This window comes from Lutjanus erythropterus, chromosome 23, assembly GCF_056507025.1.
Source record: "Lutjanus erythropterus isolate fLutEry1 chromosome 23, fLutEry1.hap2, whole genome shotgun sequence".
Lineage (NCBI taxonomy): Eukaryota > Metazoa > Chordata > Actinopteri > Lutjaniformes > Lutjanidae > Lutjanus > Lutjanus erythropterus.
The window spans coordinates 9,615,562-9,633,097 of record NC_139339.1 but is presented as its reverse complement, the minus strand read 5'-3'; the positions used below and the strand labels follow the sequence as shown (position 1 = coordinate 9,633,097).

Here is a 17,536-nt window from a genome sequence, read left to right as displayed (position 1 = left end):
TTTCAGCTTTGTCACAACCTATTTTAGGTAATCCAGTGTGATTTAAGATTATTTATTTATCTTAAGACATAGATGTTTCTCAACCCATCAACATAAACTTAATCCCCCAGTTTTTCTGATGCATTCAAAATCAGTAAATTTGGAGATACATGCTTCTCTTTGGACTGCTATTATCAATTTCTTTTGTCCATCAGAGAAAACAAGGGAAAAGAATCCATGACTTAAACATGATGCAAGCAGCCGACACACAGTATGATTCATGTAAAATCTAGCGGAGATTAAAGACACTTTGTAGGATAAATTATTAAATATATCATAGATGCTACAAGGTTGCTCTGGTTGTACCAGCATTGAACATGACTTGACATGTCTGTCTCAATTTGCTGTTTACTTGAAATTCATTACACACTATACGGTTTTCTGCTCTGGAGTTGAGTCTGCTCTAATGTTTCAATGTTTGCACAGCATCCAAAAACATGTATTTCCAAGACTGTGTGTAACATTCTTAAAAAGCCTACAGAGCCAATCACATTTGTTTACAATGACTTCTGAGTAGAAAATTCTTGCATCACTCATACTATACAATATATATATATAGTATGATTTATGGCAGCAACATATAGAGTAAAAGTGCATGCATCTCTTTAATATAAAATGCATGTTTTATGCTTTTGATATCGCAAAGACACTGTAAAGCCACAATAAATGTGTGTTCTGAATTTATCGCACCACAGAAATGTGTTATTAAACAGCCAAACAAATTTGAATGTTAAAAACACTAAGTATATAAAATAAGGTTGCAAAATTAGCAGTTTTCTCTACCAGTTCAACTGCCAGTTGTCTACCCAAAAGTGACTGTTTTGTATCGATAGTGCAGCATCAGTGATTTGTTTTACAGATGCTGTGAGGGACATTAATTTAAAAGTGAAACAACTTTGAAGGAAAAGCAAACAAAAGGGGGAGACTATCATAGTGAAAAATAATACTTGGAAATCAGTATTCTAAGCCTCACAGTTTTAACGTTATTGTCTAAAATGTAAGGTTGCTTGTTGTAGTGCTGCTATTTTTGTAAGTTGTGTCTCCTGAGCTGTGGGAGTGATTTGAAAACTGTCCATCAAAATGTGGATTTTTTTTTTTTTTACCAATAGACTCAACAGCAACAGAAGACCACAAAAAGCAGTAGAGGAAGAGGATATGGATAAGAACAAAAAACAGTAACTACAGAGTCAAGTGTAATTTCAGCAATAACAAAAGAAAAAGGAAAGGAAACACAAAGGCAATATTGTCTGCGCGTGTACTTTGATGTTCCTGTGTGTATGTGGGCAGAATTTCTATATGTTTGTATCTTTTAGCGCGATTGTCAATCCCACGCTTAGTCTACCTCCTCCAGAGTGGTGTCAGAGATGCCATAGCTGGTCAGGCCGAGGTTAGTCACGGCCAGGTCGAGCTCACGAAAGAGCAGAGCAAAGGTCCCATCTCTGGCTCCGCTATAAGGCAGTATGTAGGTGATCTCCTGACCGATGCTCTCCAAGAAGACCGCCTCGGGGACGTGGCGCCGCACTAGTTGACCCACAGCTGTCAAATCTGCGGGACGGACAGCCGCAAAATTACTCACGAAGCAAACTCCAAAGGATATGCACACAAACAGCAGACGTTCGCATGAAATACATTTTTCTTTCCCTCATCCTCACCAATGAAGTTGTTTGTTAGAGTGATATAACGTGCGGAGAATTCAACGCCAACCACACTTTTAAAGAGTCTAAACCCACATGTCAACGTAACAACAACAGAGAAACTTGACTCAAAAAATCTTTTGAAGTCAAAATGAGCAGAGTGGTGTATAGAGATCTCAACATACCTGATGCTGTGACCTTTAAACATACTGAAACAGATCAGTGGACATAATTCTCCTGCCTCATCCATTCTGAAGCTGGGTCTTAGTGAGAATCAATCAGGACAGTGTTGCAGAACGCACCGCATCCATTATTGATCCAGAACCTCTCATACATAATTACTGCAGCTTAACAACCAACGGCCTGGCACTTTATGAAGAAGTAAATGGATCTGCTTCACACCTCAGACTGAATTATTTGTGAAAGTGTGTGTGTGTGTGTGTGTTTGTTTCTGCCTGTGTGGTAATAAAGAGGAATGTGCTGTCACTTGTAGAAATATGATTACTTTTATGTTATTTTCTATCGTATATTTAACCATCATGTGTGTAATCATTCTGACGACATGAGTAGTAGTTTGACTGATTTTCCATGCATAAAGAACTGAAGCCTACCTGGGAGTTTTCTTCTGATCATGACTTGCATGAGTACTTTTGTTAACATGATCAAGGCTATGAATGATCAAAACATATCAACAGCAGCAGCAATCAGCAGCATCAAATGCTCTAGTTTGACAAGTTCTGTTTAGTTTCTTCTCTCTCTCTTTATTCTATAGAATTACATCCAGAAAAAAACTGAAATAAGGTCAGAGAAAGTGAGATTTGATCATTTCTCTAATAAACCTCTAGTCCTCTAGTCAACTTCCTCCTTTTAGATATGCTAAGTGCTCGGCTCATCTATGTTGAAAAGAAAGCCAAATTTTGAAGATGGTTAAAATGCTGGGGGACTAGCTAGAAAATTTCCATCAATCATTAGCTAGCTAGTCTGCTATTGTTTTTCTAACATTAGCTAATTAGCTTTTTTTTTTTTTTTTTTGCTAAGATTAGCTAACTTAAGATGTGACGTTATGTTGCTTTTACAGGAAAAGGAGCTGACTTAGGAACCATGTGTGCTCAACTGTTAGTGGAGCACAGAACAGAAAGTGGCGCAACATAGGTCATAGGGTCATAGAGTCAATTATTAGCAAATTTACATCATCACTCTCTTTTATCTTTGGTCTGTTAGCTGCTAATAGAGTATATCTGCCTTTTGGTGAAAGGCAGCAAAAGCCTGTGCAGATGATGTGAAGATGAAGATGTGCAGCATTAATTTCTGAGGATGTGAACCACCAAAGCTCCAAACAGATGGAGGATATGGAAAGCAGCCATTGTGCACACAAACAAATAGTAAAAAGGAAGTACATCTCCAGCTACAGAATGTAGGACAGGACGATAACGCTGAGGCCAGCATCTTTGGGCACTCATCAAAATGCTGAAGTGTCACTGAAAGGTGATGTGTATATGCACTGTATAGTATGAAGATTTCTGTTTGACAGTTAGGTTTAATGTACAAAAATCCAGATAATAACAGGCATTGCTTGTCCTGTGTCATCACAACCAAAAGCCTTCACAAATGTTACAAATACTAGTCCCCGGAAAATGTTTGTGTTGGATTTGAAGGACCGACTCTGCTGAATGTTTGGGCTCAAAGCTTCTAATGAAGACCATCCATCTCTGGAAGAGTGGACAATAGCCACTACAGCCACTATCTCTCACACAGATGTGCTATCAGCTGACAGTCGGTATTGCTAAGGAGCAACCTCAACTAACAGGATAACACCCACACACACAAAAAAAAAACCCTAAAAAAAAAAAAAAAAAAAAGACTTCTCAGATCACCGTTCATTTGCAGGGAATTTGTCAAAGTGACTGCAATGTTCAAAACACACTTCACCATAGTTTTATGTTCAAATGTTCATCACTGTCCATTTGTTTCCTAGTTTTTGTGCACTCAAAAAGCACTTCTAACTCTTTCTCCATCACTAAAAATCCTACTTTCCCATTTATACCCACGATTTGACTGGGATATTAAAGTGCACTCTACCAGTAGTTAGAACATTTCAACAGCACTCTGACACAAACACTTGGGTGTTTGTTGGTTTAGTTGATCAAAAGGGTGAGAAAAAAATCCATGAGCTAATGGATATACTATTTTGAGTTTTATGGTTCTAGTATCCCTGTTTCTGGAACTGTTCCCAGACTCTTGTGCTGTTTTGAAGAAGGCTGACATGAAGCTGAGCTTCACCACCCAACTCGGAGAGTCTTATGGTAACTTACAAATTTAGATACTGCTTTATTTTCAGGGGTGTACATAAGACTGACGTGACACTGCCATAACCACGTCATGAACATGTAGGGGTCTTTATGACTGTTGTCATTAAGAGTCATTTGCACAATTATGTCATTCTTAATGCAAAATTCACATTGTTGGAACATGTCTTTGTTAGGACCCAAGACAACATAACCTGTTATAAACATGTCATAGCAGGCCTAATTTTTTAAACTTGAGAAACTATTTAGCTCAGGGTGTTAATATCACATGAAACTGTCATATGTGGTTGGGTTTGACATTTTGTGTCATAAGGAAGTCATCAGGAACAAGGATAAATTTTCTACCTGAGGGATCAGAGTTGCTCCAGGTTTGGCTGCCGATGCCATCATCCGGGCTGCTGCTCCTCGAAGGACAGTCTTTCTCCTGTTAATCAGAATTGGATTAGAAAGGCCTTATCATGCATCACCACTTAGAACAACTCCTGCCTTACATTAATGGAATAATGGCTACCATCCACAAGTTTCTATTTAATTGCTTTAAATAAAACTGTCTGCATGAGACACAGGTAATGCAGTCTTTTCAGTTTAAGACAATGCACACAAATGAAGATGATATTTCCAAGGTTGAATAAACTTCAATGCGATTCTAAAGAACTTGATGACATTTATTAAATGGAGGTTAATCACACTGATTGAGATCAGGACGATCAAACTTTGTCCAGCTCTGTTTCCAAGTTATATTGTCTGTGTAATTGCAAAATCTTCCACTGAATTACAAAGTCGTCATCTTGGAAAAAGGGTGCACTATTCTACCTCGCCCACAAAGGTGTTTGCACATTTATTTATTTATTTAAAACAAATGACTCTGTGCACCTCAAACAGCCTGCAGACTAATGGTAATTGCTCTAGCCCTGCTGGCATCAGTGCATCTTGTTCATTTGCTCCTATTGATTAAAACTAAGTGTGCGAGGCACCATTGGCGAGTGAGAGCGAGAATCACCCCTCTCCCTGGTGACAATTAGTATCATCCAGCACGTAGGCGTTTGCCAATTCTCATGCTGGGAGAGACTAAACACAGATCATTATAGGGGGAGGGCGGCAAGAGAGAAAGAGAGCACTCAGGAAAGTCAGAAGGGGCCATGTTCAATAATAGACTAGAGAGAGGTTACTGTTTGTGTCAAAGGGGCGTACAGCTGAAGTTCTGCTCGCGATACATGAAGTCAAAACGAATGATCCCCATCCAATTACGGCATGTAAAGTTATTCTAATAAGGACAGTAGTAGGGTAATTGTGTGGTCAGGCAAGAGTCCTAATCAGTGTTTATCTGAAGATAATGAGATCACACAGCCAATGTTGTGTCTCTCAGCAGCCAGGTGAACAGGTGAAATATCTTTGAGGATACCAGAACAATGTTTTTTGATATCTTACTGTGAGGAATATTAAAGCTCCAGAGATTTACTACAGTGTATTGGCAGAATATGGCAGAAATGGAATTTAATATTCATAAGCAAGTTTTCATCGGTATATAATCACTTGAAAATACGAACTGTTGGCTGCCATGTTGCGCCGCTATTCAGTAGCGTAGAACAGACAAACCAACCCCTGGCTCCAGATAAGGCCTTTCATGTTTTGCGTGGGTTTCAGGCCACCGTGGTTTCCCCTGCACGCTTGGAATGGGAGAATGAGACAAAGGGCTTGCAATCTGCGATCCCACCACTAGATGCCACTAAACTCTACACTGATACTCTAACATGTTATTATGACTTTTTTTTTTATTCAGCAAAAAAAGTTGGATTTCTCAGGTGTTAAATACTAATTAAAAGCAGAGGCCATACAAGAACAAAGGTGCACAAAAATAAAATACTGAATTGTCAAGTGGTCTAATTGCGTGGTACAATTCACCTGATTCAATCCCAGTTATTGATCTGTGTTGCATGTCATACCGTTGTTGCTCCCCATGTTGCCTTTCTTTTCCTATTGTTCAAATAAAAGGCAATTTGACAAAATTAGCTTTTGAATATGTAAATACCTAATTAATGGTAAGCTAAGGAATGTATTCAGACCAATTTATTCTGATGCACACACCTGACTACATATATCAGCAATCCCTGGTTGCTGGGCTGACCGTGGCCAGTTGGAAAATTTAAGTTTCATCATCTATTGTTTATGTTTAAGGAAGGATTAAACTTAAATATATGATGTTAGCCAACAGTTGCCTATTTACAGTATCCAGCAGGCACAGAGAAACATAATTCTGGCCACTTGATAAATGTTCAGCCCAGTATTCTCCTTTTAGCTCTGTTTTGTTCCTACAAACTCCTGAAGGAAATGCTTGGCTTGTGTTCAGCTAGTTTCTAACTTTATACCTTTGTATGTCTGTCGTTTGGTGCTTGGCAGGTGGCATAAAGTGGGTTTATCAGAGTTTTTAAACACAAAAAGCTGCCTGCTGTGGCAAGAAAGAGGGTTGAGAAGAGTGGTGAAAGTGAACCAAGCAGGAGAGCTGCAGACCGTAAAACCAAAACAGTTAGATGAAAGAGGCTAAAATGCTCTTTAGATCTGAAGGAGACTGCAGAGCTGTGTATTATCTCTGCTGATTTGTCACTATGAGCAAGCCCTTTTATATTGGGGATAGTCATTTAATCTATTGTTGATAGAAAAGCATTGATTAGCACATTCATTAGTCTTATTTGACAAATACAATGGAGTCCACGTGGCCAACAAGTGAATGAAAATCCATGAATTGACAACTGCAGTAATGGACTGCTGTACAAGTGAACAATAAAAGAATATGTGATCATGAGGCTCAATCAGCTCATTGCCATAAAGGGCATATATATCCTAAAGCATTTCCTGTAAAATTAAACTGTTTGCTCTCTGTTCATACCTCTTTGTCCTGAATGTTGATGATACCACTTCGCTGAGCGGTCATCTTTTCAGCCCCATCTCGGACCAGCGTCAGGTAGTAGCCACTGCCAAAACATTTCTTCAGGAAGAGCGAGGAGCCGCAGCAACGCAGCTTGCCATGGGAGATGATGGCGATGCGATCGCCTAAGATGTCGGCCTCGTCCATGTGGTGTGTAGACAAAATGATGGTGCGACCTGGGGAGAGACAGAAAGGAAGACTTGATCGATGTCACCCAAATGGAGACAACGAGAGCGTGTGGCCGGTGTCTTAAGCAGTTTGTGTGTGAGACGCAGACAGTGTGTCTGAAGTGAAGAAGAAAAGCACTGGATTGCAAATATAGAAAAAAGTTAAGGCACGGACGGGATATTATAAAATAAATAGCACTTCTGAAGCATTTTTTCTCTTTGGGCCTTGTTTGTTTTGACAACTGTTGTTATGAAAAAGACGTCTGACAAGAAAAGATGCCACAGATCAAAAGTGTTCAAATCAAGCCAATATCACAATCTGTCTCTGCACTTATCTCCTTATTGCCGATTCCACTGTGTTTTTTACCCATGCTTATCCGCATGACAACAAAGCAAACTCTAGAGGAGCGCGTGGGCAGGAATCTGGGACAAAATTAAAATTATGATAAAGGCCAGCCTAAGCCTACTTTCCAGCGTTTCCAGGAGACCACATTTTTATTTCAGCTCTCTCTTTTGTGCTGCGAGTCCTTTGATTGGAGAGACATCAAACCGAGCGCAATTGCAATGACAACTACAGCATGCATTGCAAGGTTATTCACAGGTGTTCTAATCCTTTCATATCATGCTGCATCAGATAACACATATTAATTATCACATACCCCAGAAATCAGAAAAAAGGACTAGATCTGTAATGAAGTCACAGCATGGCCATGTCTCTGCAGTCGGCATGAAAGCGGTATCACAAAGTACCGGGTAACTTTTGATCTAGTCATGTTTTAAAGCAGAAAACATTTAACCCGGTGCCTTCATTATTAAGTGACAAAGAAGGAAACCTGCTTAGAAGTCAGTAACTTTGAAAAGACTCTGCATGCTCAAGAGAATTACTTTTTTTTTTTTCACAGTTAGTGAGGCCACAGGAGTCAATAAATGGTGATTAAAGCTGAGTTTTTAGCCATGCAGTCTTTTGCTTGCGTGATTGGTCCACAACATTGCTCCAAATTAAAGGGACAGTTCATTCGAAGAAGAAAGTTTCCCCTGGCCTGTAGCGCTATTTATCCACCCATCGTTTTGGGGTGAGTTGCTGAGTTTTGGAGTAATTGGCCGTAGAGATGTCTGCCTTCTCTCCAACATAATAGAAGTAGATGGCACTCAGCTCGTGGTGCTCAAAGTGCCAAAAAACTTTTTTTCTAACAAAGAAAGAAGTGTACTATCCCCTTCACAATTACTGAATTCCATGAAAAATAGTGGCATAACAGTAATAACTGTAATGCTGTCCACACGGAAACTTTTCCCCAGCACAATTTTCAGGTCAAATTTTCAGTTTGTCCAATAGTTTGGTTGCAATCCAAGACATTCCCACCAGCCTCAGTTGCACAGTTGTTTGTGGTTGTTGTTGTTAGTTAGTGTTATTGTACTTAGCTTATGTTAGCATGGTACAAAGAGTACAAAGTACTGTTATGTCTAACAGTGTCAGTAGCATGGCTGTAGAGTCGTAAGCCTCTTTCACACAGTTTTCAGTAAATTACTGGGATAACCTTGCAGGCACCACTAGTAATTTTCTCTATTAACACATGCAGCTACATTCAGGAACATTTCCATTTTGTGCCTTTTCACACATGCCATGGCAATGCTGGAATATATGACAGAAAGTCAGAAGATGGAAGAAGGTGGGGCTGGATGTACACCTTTGCAGAGTTTTTTTTTTTTTTTAAGAGCACAGTGAGCTAGGTTTTTGTCCAGTGCACCTTTAATGTATTCAGTATTTGGCGAGTTTGAGAGACCGGTAATGTTATTTGTGATCTACTTGAATCAGAAAGACACTTCTGATATTTTAAGAGGAACATTTAAAGAGCGATGGATATCACTGTGACTGCAGGCGTTATTAGTCTTGTTACTGGTTCACCTGTTCCGTGTGAAACCTGCTTTCATTCAAAACACAGCCGTCCATCCATGGAAACGCGGCAGTATCAGTATTTTCTGCGAAATCTAACGAGGCCTTGAAGTGGGTAATTGGCAGTGTGGATTTCTCTGAATATCAGCCTCTGCTCCCATTCACACATGACCCAAGGGATAAACCGCATTTGTGAAAGGGGCTTCAGTCTTGTTAAGACATAATTTTGAGAGACAAATTTCAGATCACATCAACTCGTGATGGAGGTCATATCAAACATGTTCATCTCAAAACATGGTGAGGAGATGCTGCAGTCTCAGTAAGTAGTCGACTGGATGGAGTTTTCACCCTTTCTTCACTGAATTTGCTGCTGTTTGTTGTGAAAGGTCAGGTGCTCTGCTGAGCACGGCGGCTTTTTTGCACTGAGCTAGTTAAATCTGTATCCTCGCAGGTCACATTATTCCAGGGACAAGGACACACTCAGAGGTCATTAACTGCAGCCCAATGCAGCCATTTTGCTTGGCAAACTATTTCTGCTCTGTCTCCCCCTCTCGGACCCCCCCCCATCCCACCCACACACCCCTTTTGTGCCCTGCCACCAGCTGAGCTGCTAAATCCATCCCTTCTTAGTTAAGTATTGCTGCCTTATGCTATGCCAAGCAAGTCTGGATCCCTCTATATATAGACTCCAACAAAATGCCCGAGTTGAATGAATGCCCACAACCCAGTCAATTTAACATATGGAGGGAAAAAGCTTTGCTTATGAAGGGGGTGGGCTGAGGAGATTGCTTGAGGTTTAGTTTGACTGAGCCAGCTCATTTTGTATGGGATGCTCAAACTCACAGATGATTTTCCTGGGGATTTGTTGTGGTTTACAAGGGAAAAAAAAATCAAATCGCACTGCATCATCCGTGAGTTGGGAGCAAAATAAATGCATTTGGACTGCAGATGGCCCACAAAGGTATTCTGATTTATAGTGTGTTGTGGTGCATTACAGCACAAAGTGATATATCAAATGGAGTTGGGTGTGTTCAGGTAAATTGGTAGTACTCACTCTGCGTACAGGAAAGTGAGGCTGAAAATCTGGTTTCTGTTATTTAGCTTCCTTCCCCCTAAATCAAGTTGATAGAAATGGATTTCACAGTGGTTGAGTTAAAACTGGGCAGATATTATGTACATCGGCAGGAAGATGAATTATTGGACACAACTGTATTAACTGCTGTTTGTGGCGATCAATTCATCCATTAGCTGTACATGCTCGGCTAGGAGACGATCCCAGCTGACAACCTTTCACCAGCAGACAAACATTCACGCCTACGGACAATTTAGAGGCACTAATTAAGCGAACCTTCATATCTTTAGGCTGCGAAAGGTAACTGGAGCAACAGGAGCAAACCCACGCAGGCACAGGGAGAACATGCAAACTCCACACAGGAAGGCCAGAGCCAGATGGCAGACTGGAGGACAGAACGTTCTCGCTGTAAAAGATAAAATGCGCTGAAAGCGTCTGACGTGTGTATTTTAGAGCACACCTACCGTTTTAAATAGCTGAATGTGTAGCAAATGTGCTATGAGGCACGTCAAACTGCCCCGACGCCCCTACTCCAACCTTAAAATCAGTACTGATGCATTAAGAAGAGTAGATTGTAATAAATGATTAAGAATAAAAAAGGCATGGACATGAGAAGTGGGTGCTGACGGGGCTGCAGCACCACCGAAAACCAGGTAACATGAAGAGCAATCAATTCATGAAAAAACTGTGATGCAGACTCGCAGCAAAGAGAGAGAGAGAATATCCAAGTGAATTAAGGGTGTCATGATTTCAAATTCAATTCGATTTCATTACTTGAGATTTTTTTCATACTTACAGCGACGCCATTGTCAGACTATGGAGTCTAAATTTGCAAAGATCCAAAGATCATTGGTTTGATGCCCTGACGAGCATCATTTAAGTTTTCAAATTCTTCTGATATAACGGCCAGTAAACTTTGCTGTGTTGTTTGAGTGTTGTTGGTTTTTTTTTGTTTGTTTATTTGTTTGTTTTGTTTGTTTTTTTGGTCCAGACATGAGCCAGGCACCACAAGTAGGTGGGGTAGAAAGATTTAAAAAAAAATACTGGGAGAACTGTCGATTCTGCCTTTGATTTTGATTGCTGAAAGCTCATTTTGGTTTATTTTTACAGTTACTGTACAGTTCTGTGTTTTATCAGTGAAGTTTCAACACTGCAGACTGTTCACAGTGACACAGATCTAAAAATGAGTTTTTTACCCCCCAGAGAACATTTTTTTCTATTATATATAAAAAAAATACATGAATAATAATACATTAATCTTGTCAAATCCTGCAGTGTGCCATAGGAGCATCAACTGACATGCATCAAGGAGCATCAATTATCACTTTCAGTGCGTTTGGGCCTTGAGGCAACAGAGCAAACCACTTGCTTGCAATCAGTTCAGATCAATACATTTTTAAAATGATCTTGACACCATTTACAGCCTGTCAGCAGGGTTAAAAGAAACACAAATGTTCAAGTTTCAAGGTTTGTTCATTGTTCAAGTTTTACAAAATGCTTACACTTGAATGTATTCTGTGTAACTGGCACAGTTGAAACTCAGACTTAGAGGTTGTTGTGAGGAATCTGTAACCATTCGCTGAAGGTTGCACGGGTTGAAAGAGTATTTTTCTGTGTGCGTTTTGTGTTAAATGTTATATGATGTTCCAAATGTCATAGTTGAAAAGTTTGTAGTTTGCTCCTGTCTTTCCAGCCACCTCCATCACAATAAAAAGGTTTGATTTTTTTTTTTAAATCACATTTGCATTTTATTTTTTTCCTATGTCTTGAAAATGGCTTACTTAAGGTTACACACAAGAAACAAAGGCTGATGCATTCTCATGCCATTTGCACAGCAACGTTGGCTAAGTCTACATTAATTTGTATTCCTGGGGAAAATCCATTATGTATGGTGGTTCAATTTTTCACCACTGCCAGAGAATCTGTAAAAATGTGTGCAACTGCAATCAGAGTCCACAATAAATGTTACAAACATCCAACTTGAATTTCGTCAGTGTGTTTTCAAGGTAAGTCTGGGAAGAAAGGCTTGTGATGATACATTCAAGATAACCTAATTACTTCAACGTGCCATTGACATCTATCTTTAAATAACTTTCCATTCTTATCAAAAACTGTGCAAATGTTACTTTAAGTTTATATTTATTCATTTATGTTACAAGCAGGTGTTAATCAAGTCATAGGAATGAAAAACAATCAATCAATCAACTAAAATTGAGCGTTCTATAAATATTAACTGCCTCCCCACATCTTATTTGCATCCCCTGTTTCTCACAAACTGAATCACCTGCCTGCCTAAGTCTAATCTCAGCCTAAAGGAAGCAGTCATGGTGTCAGTACTCACCGTGGGATTTGAGATGCTCAACGTAATAATACGCTGCGATAATATGCTTCTATAATAAACTGTTTATGGCATTTTGGAGGAGCTGGTTTATGTTGTTTAACTGTGTATCTACTAATTAAATCCTAACAACTAAATTCAGGGACGCTAATGTTTTTACTTCAGATTGTTACATGGTTGCTGATACAAGCTGTGAGAGAAATTCAGTAAGTCAGCGGGAGAACTCCCAGGATAACGAGTTTCTTTAGAGATGTAATATTTTAGCTCGTGTATCACGTGCATCTGGGTAAAATGTCATATTTATGTGGCCCTTTCAGGACACCAAAAAAAAATAGCAAATTGGTGAAGTTATCAATTACAATCGATAAATCAAGCGATATAAAACGATGCTGTCTCAGCAAAATCACACCGGGCTGAAGGCACAAAGCTGAACGTATAAAATCCATTATGGGAATATCATCCTCAAGGGCCATTTTATAGCATAATGAGTGGGGTAATTTAATAGTAATCAACTTCCAGTAATGGTTAATAATTAAAAATTCATAATTTGCTAATTTTTTACTTTAAATCTTCACCTTTCGTGGTAATTTTCTAATGACACATGACAAAGGAGATGATTAAAAGCAACCTTAAATGTGAAAATCTAAGCACTAATCAAATATGATGAACATTCCCTATTAAATACACGATATATTAAGTAAACTCATTTTAAATGTACACTGAGGGTTTAATTTAACCTATTAGTACATGTACACAATGTCTATGCCCCTTTGTACCTTTAGCTGTTTTAAGACCAAATAAGCAGCCACTGAATTTAGTCAAAACAATACTCACTTAAGGCACTCTGGTCACCCTGTCTTTGTGAAAAACCTGCACACTTAATTAGCTATGAAGAACCACGATATTAAGCCCAATTCCAGCCTTCGGCTTTTTCATACAAATAGACGGCCTGTAGCCTTTTCTGCTTAATGACAAACCTTAGTAGCACTGTGGTGCAAATAAGACTGGAGAGGCACAAAACATGACTCATTCAACCAGCCAGAATGTGGGTGTTCTCATTATAACAGAGTTATCTCGGCCTCCCAATTGGAGTGAAAGGACTTGATTAGAGAGAGAGGAGCTAATGACACAGCGAGGGCGGGATGTCACTCAATGCACATTAAACATTTAGACATCTGTTGAGAGAATGTGTTACTATAATGTCCATGTCCTGCTTACAGCCACTAGCAGCCGCAGAGTATATAAGGCCAGGGAGTGACAAGCTGACTGATATGGCAGACAATTAGGGGACTCTGTTAAATAGCAATGTCAATTAAAGCTTCTTGGATTCACTTGTCTTCACTTCCATTTCAATCTGTTCCAGTACATATTATCATTTCTCTCCACCCACAATTGAGTGTCGCAGAGAGCGAGGCAAAAAAAAATAAAACGTGTCTTGATAGTTCATTACCTTAACAGCCCTCATATCGGACACATTTGAGCCACGTCCGTTAAAAGTTTACCTTGAGCACAGCTCGATTCTCGAAACTTTCTCAGTCTGAAGCAGATCAAACATTCTCCCTATGCATCCCAGTCCATTCTGCAAACATACACTTCAAAGTCTTTAGCAGAGCCTTGCTTCTTACCGCCGATCCCATACCTTGTTTGTACTTTAACAGCAGCTCCCAGATACCCCTGCGGGCGTAAGGGTCCACTCCTGCGGTAGGTTCGTCTAAGATGACAATTTTTGAGCTGCCGACAAACGCTATGGCCACAGAGAGTTTCCTCTGCATCCCACCTAGAAGACAGAACAAACGACTGATCAGAGACAGTGATGTATTTTGTCCTGGACGTGTGGTCTTACGACAAACTAGAATTACAGAGGAGTACAGAGGGCTGATAGAGAGCGCCAAGTGTTTTTGCAGAATATTATGATGTCAAAGTGAAGCCGACCTTTGACCTTTTGGATATAAATGTCGACACTTCATCATTTTATCATAACAGATGATTTTGTTAAATTTTGTCAGAATTATTCTTGGGTTACGGCCAGTTATGTTTTGTGACGAGTCCAAGTAGATGTTTGTGCAAAATTGAAGAAATCCCGTCCAAGTACTCCTGAGATATTGCATTCATAAGAAGGAGACAGACATGAGGTAACAGTGACCTTGAACTTTGACCTGTGACAACCAAAATGTAACCAGCTCATCCTGGTGAGATTCAGTCAAGGCATTCTTTAGATATCACGTTCACAATCTGAAGACATGTCTGTGGCCACGGCCGTTGCCAGCACAGAGGCATAAACATGTAATAAAATAAGGCAGCTGACATGAAATACCCATCTTTGTCCTGGCTCGTAGACATTCTGGACGTAAACTGTGAAAAATCCCGCACAACCATCTGTCAACATTAAACGTCAGATGTAAAACGGACACAGTATTAGGAACTGATTGTGGAATAAATGTGTCGAGATGTACCTCTCCAGGTTTTATTGTCTTTTGCGTGGTGTGAAATGATTGATGACGGGGAAGTAGATACAGCCGACTCTGGTTATTCCAGTCTCCGCTCTCGTAGCGAGCTCCTCAGAATGCATCCAATGTAGTGCTAATGTAGTGGAAATGTCAGCATAGATCAACCTTGAAAGTCATATTTCAGTGATTTTGCTCACAAGCAATCCGTGACTAGGGACAATTTATCAAGCAGGACTTGCTCATGCCCCCCAGACAATGAATTACAACCTGTGACACACATGTACAGTGCATGTGGACGTTGAGACAGCCGCCTGCGCATGTGCTGGCAGAGGAACGACATAACAGGGCAGCTTGATCCTGAATAGAAAGGATAATCTACAGATGATATTCCTTCCCAGGGGAAATGAATGCGCCGAGTACAGAAACTGATGCTCACATCACAAACTGAATTTACATCTCAGCATAATTTAAATTAGATGTCTAGATCCAAGGCGTGTCAAGAAACACGCATACAGACGCACCTGACAGGTTCTTTGCAAGATCCTTCCGCTTATGCGGCAAACCCACATCCTGAATCATCTGGTCCATCTCAGTTTTCACCTCATCGCTACTGCGACCTTTCAGCCTGGCGTAGAAGTACATATGCTCCTCCACGGTGAGCCTGCAAAGGTGAAAATCATATCATAACACCCATTTGATTAACACGGTAGGATGTATGAGTGACCAAAGAGGACATTACCTGCCACTTATTCACATGCAAGTGTTGGAAATATCTAATATGTCACATTGAAGGAGTAGTTTGGATTATCTGAAGGGGGGCTGAGTGAGTTACTTATCCATTGTCATTGCATTACCTACAGTAGACGGCAATCAACACACCCCCAGTTTGGAGAAGCAGAGGAGTACCAGTGCATTTCATCCACTTTAAAACAAACCCACCAAAATAAATCAATATCAATTTAAATGTACGCTATATCTGATTTTATGTTTCACTGCTTTACCTTGCAGTCAGAAACTGCTGTTAAATAAGTCAAATATCGCTCTCTCCAAACTAACCAGACTCTACTGGAAAAATCAGTCATTTTAACTCACCAAATATGGGGGGAATATGGGTCTTCCTCTGCCTAAATCAGTTAGTTTGTGTTAAGAGTGACTGGGGCAGATAGACCTGCAACTCCTGTGCTCTGCAAGGCAAAATGATCCTTTTTGCAAGGAGTGTGGATGAGCGAGAGATAGCAATATTTAGCTTATGTAGGAGTGGTTTCCCATCTGATAAGGCTGCCAGATGGCAAGGTAAAGTGGTGAAAATATAATAAATATAGCATACAACTAAAGTGAAACTGTTTGTCTCTTAGATAGGACTCATATTAGGTGGCTAAAATTTGTTTTGCTGCTGACCCTGTCCACAGATATACCTTGCTCACCTTTTGTGCTGATACTCCTCTGCCTCTCCAAAAAGGGGGCGTGCAAACAGCAGTACACTGACTATCAATATGTAGGTCTGGGCAATATGGACAAAATCAAACATCACAATATTTCTAACCAAATACCATGATATTGATATTGCAAGTATATTGTATGGATGATGAATGTTGGTGCTTTCACAAAATATCAACACAGTGAGATTCTTAACAAATATTCATCAGTGATGTGAATGTACTGTAATATCAATATTACATTGATATATTGCCCAGTCCTATTGGTAAGTAGCCTACAACATACAACCCCACTTCAAAAAATTCCAAACTTTCCCTTTGATGCACCTTGCAGGATGATGCAGCTCAATCCTCAGTTCACTTTTGTGAACTGCAAGGAAAAGTCTTGAATTTATCAAAATGTAATATGTCCTAATGTCTACCTCGATGTTTGCATGAATATTTTAACCCTACTTAATATAGACGCTTTGACTGTCTGGGATTAATATTAATGAAAGTAATTTGCAGGTGCTCAGCTGTAATTATGATGTAGGACTTGTGTCGAGTTGCTGGTAATCAGTTTGTGGAGAGAGAGAAATAGAGGGGAATCTAAAGGTGAATTTAAAAAAAACGGAATAATGGCTGAGAATGGTGCTATTAAGAGAAAATTTAGTGGACGGAGTGAACAAAGTTCACTTCATTTTTTAACAGAAAAAGGAAAAGGGATAATGATGTGTTGATGTGAGGCATAAGCTGAGACTGAGCCCTCATTATGCACATGATTAAATTGCACTGTAATGATCAGTTTTTTTCTTTCTTCCTCTTTTTTTTTTTGTTAAATACACCAGAGGCAAAACATGATTACACCAATGACCAGTTGAGAACAAAGACGGATCTGCTAAATTCACTCACTCATTGAATAACACATTGTGCTGCGGGCACATTCCCAAGTAGTTTCGGATGCTGTCCATGTCGGTGTGGATGTCATATCCGTTGATGAGCGCTGTTCCTGATGTGGGTGGAAACAGTCCTGTCAGAATTGACCTACAGAGAAAAGAAGATGTAAAGAAAGCATAAATCTTACAGAGTTGCACCAACAAATATCTTTTTTTTTTAAAGATTAGTTCTGATAAGAATTTAGCAAAACTAGTTTTATATTAGTAAATCCAGATTTAAAAGAGAAGCTCTATGTTTTCCTCCTTTGAGAAAAATTTACTGGTCACATTAAAGGCGAAATAAACAAAGATTAAAAACAGACAACAGCATAGTAAATAAAATCCATCAAAAAAAGGCAGCCGTTTTTA

General features: G+C 39.6%; 1 protein-coding gene across 1 annotated transcript in view; it reads right to left on the bottom strand.

Annotated features, from left to right (window-relative positions):
* Positions 1 to 17,536, bottom strand: part of LOC146305600 (phospholipid-transporting ATPase ABCA1) — a 208,994-nt gene that overhangs the window by 110,721 nt on the left and 80,737 nt on the right. Inside the window, exons 20-25 of the mRNA XM_084712574.1 lie at positions 17,145 to 17,276; positions 15,339 to 15,478; positions 14,010 to 14,147; positions 6,864 to 7,078; positions 4,325 to 4,403; positions 1,382 to 1,584 (exon numbers count right to left, since the gene is read on the bottom strand). Of these exons, the coding sequence (XP_084568700.1) occupies positions 1,382 to 1,584; positions 4,325 to 4,403; positions 6,864 to 7,078; positions 14,010 to 14,147; positions 15,339 to 15,478; positions 17,145 to 17,276 (907 nt within the window). The remainder of the gene's footprint in view (positions 1 to 1,381; positions 1,585 to 4,324; positions 4,404 to 6,863; positions 7,079 to 14,009; positions 14,148 to 15,338; positions 15,479 to 17,144; positions 17,277 to 17,536) is intronic.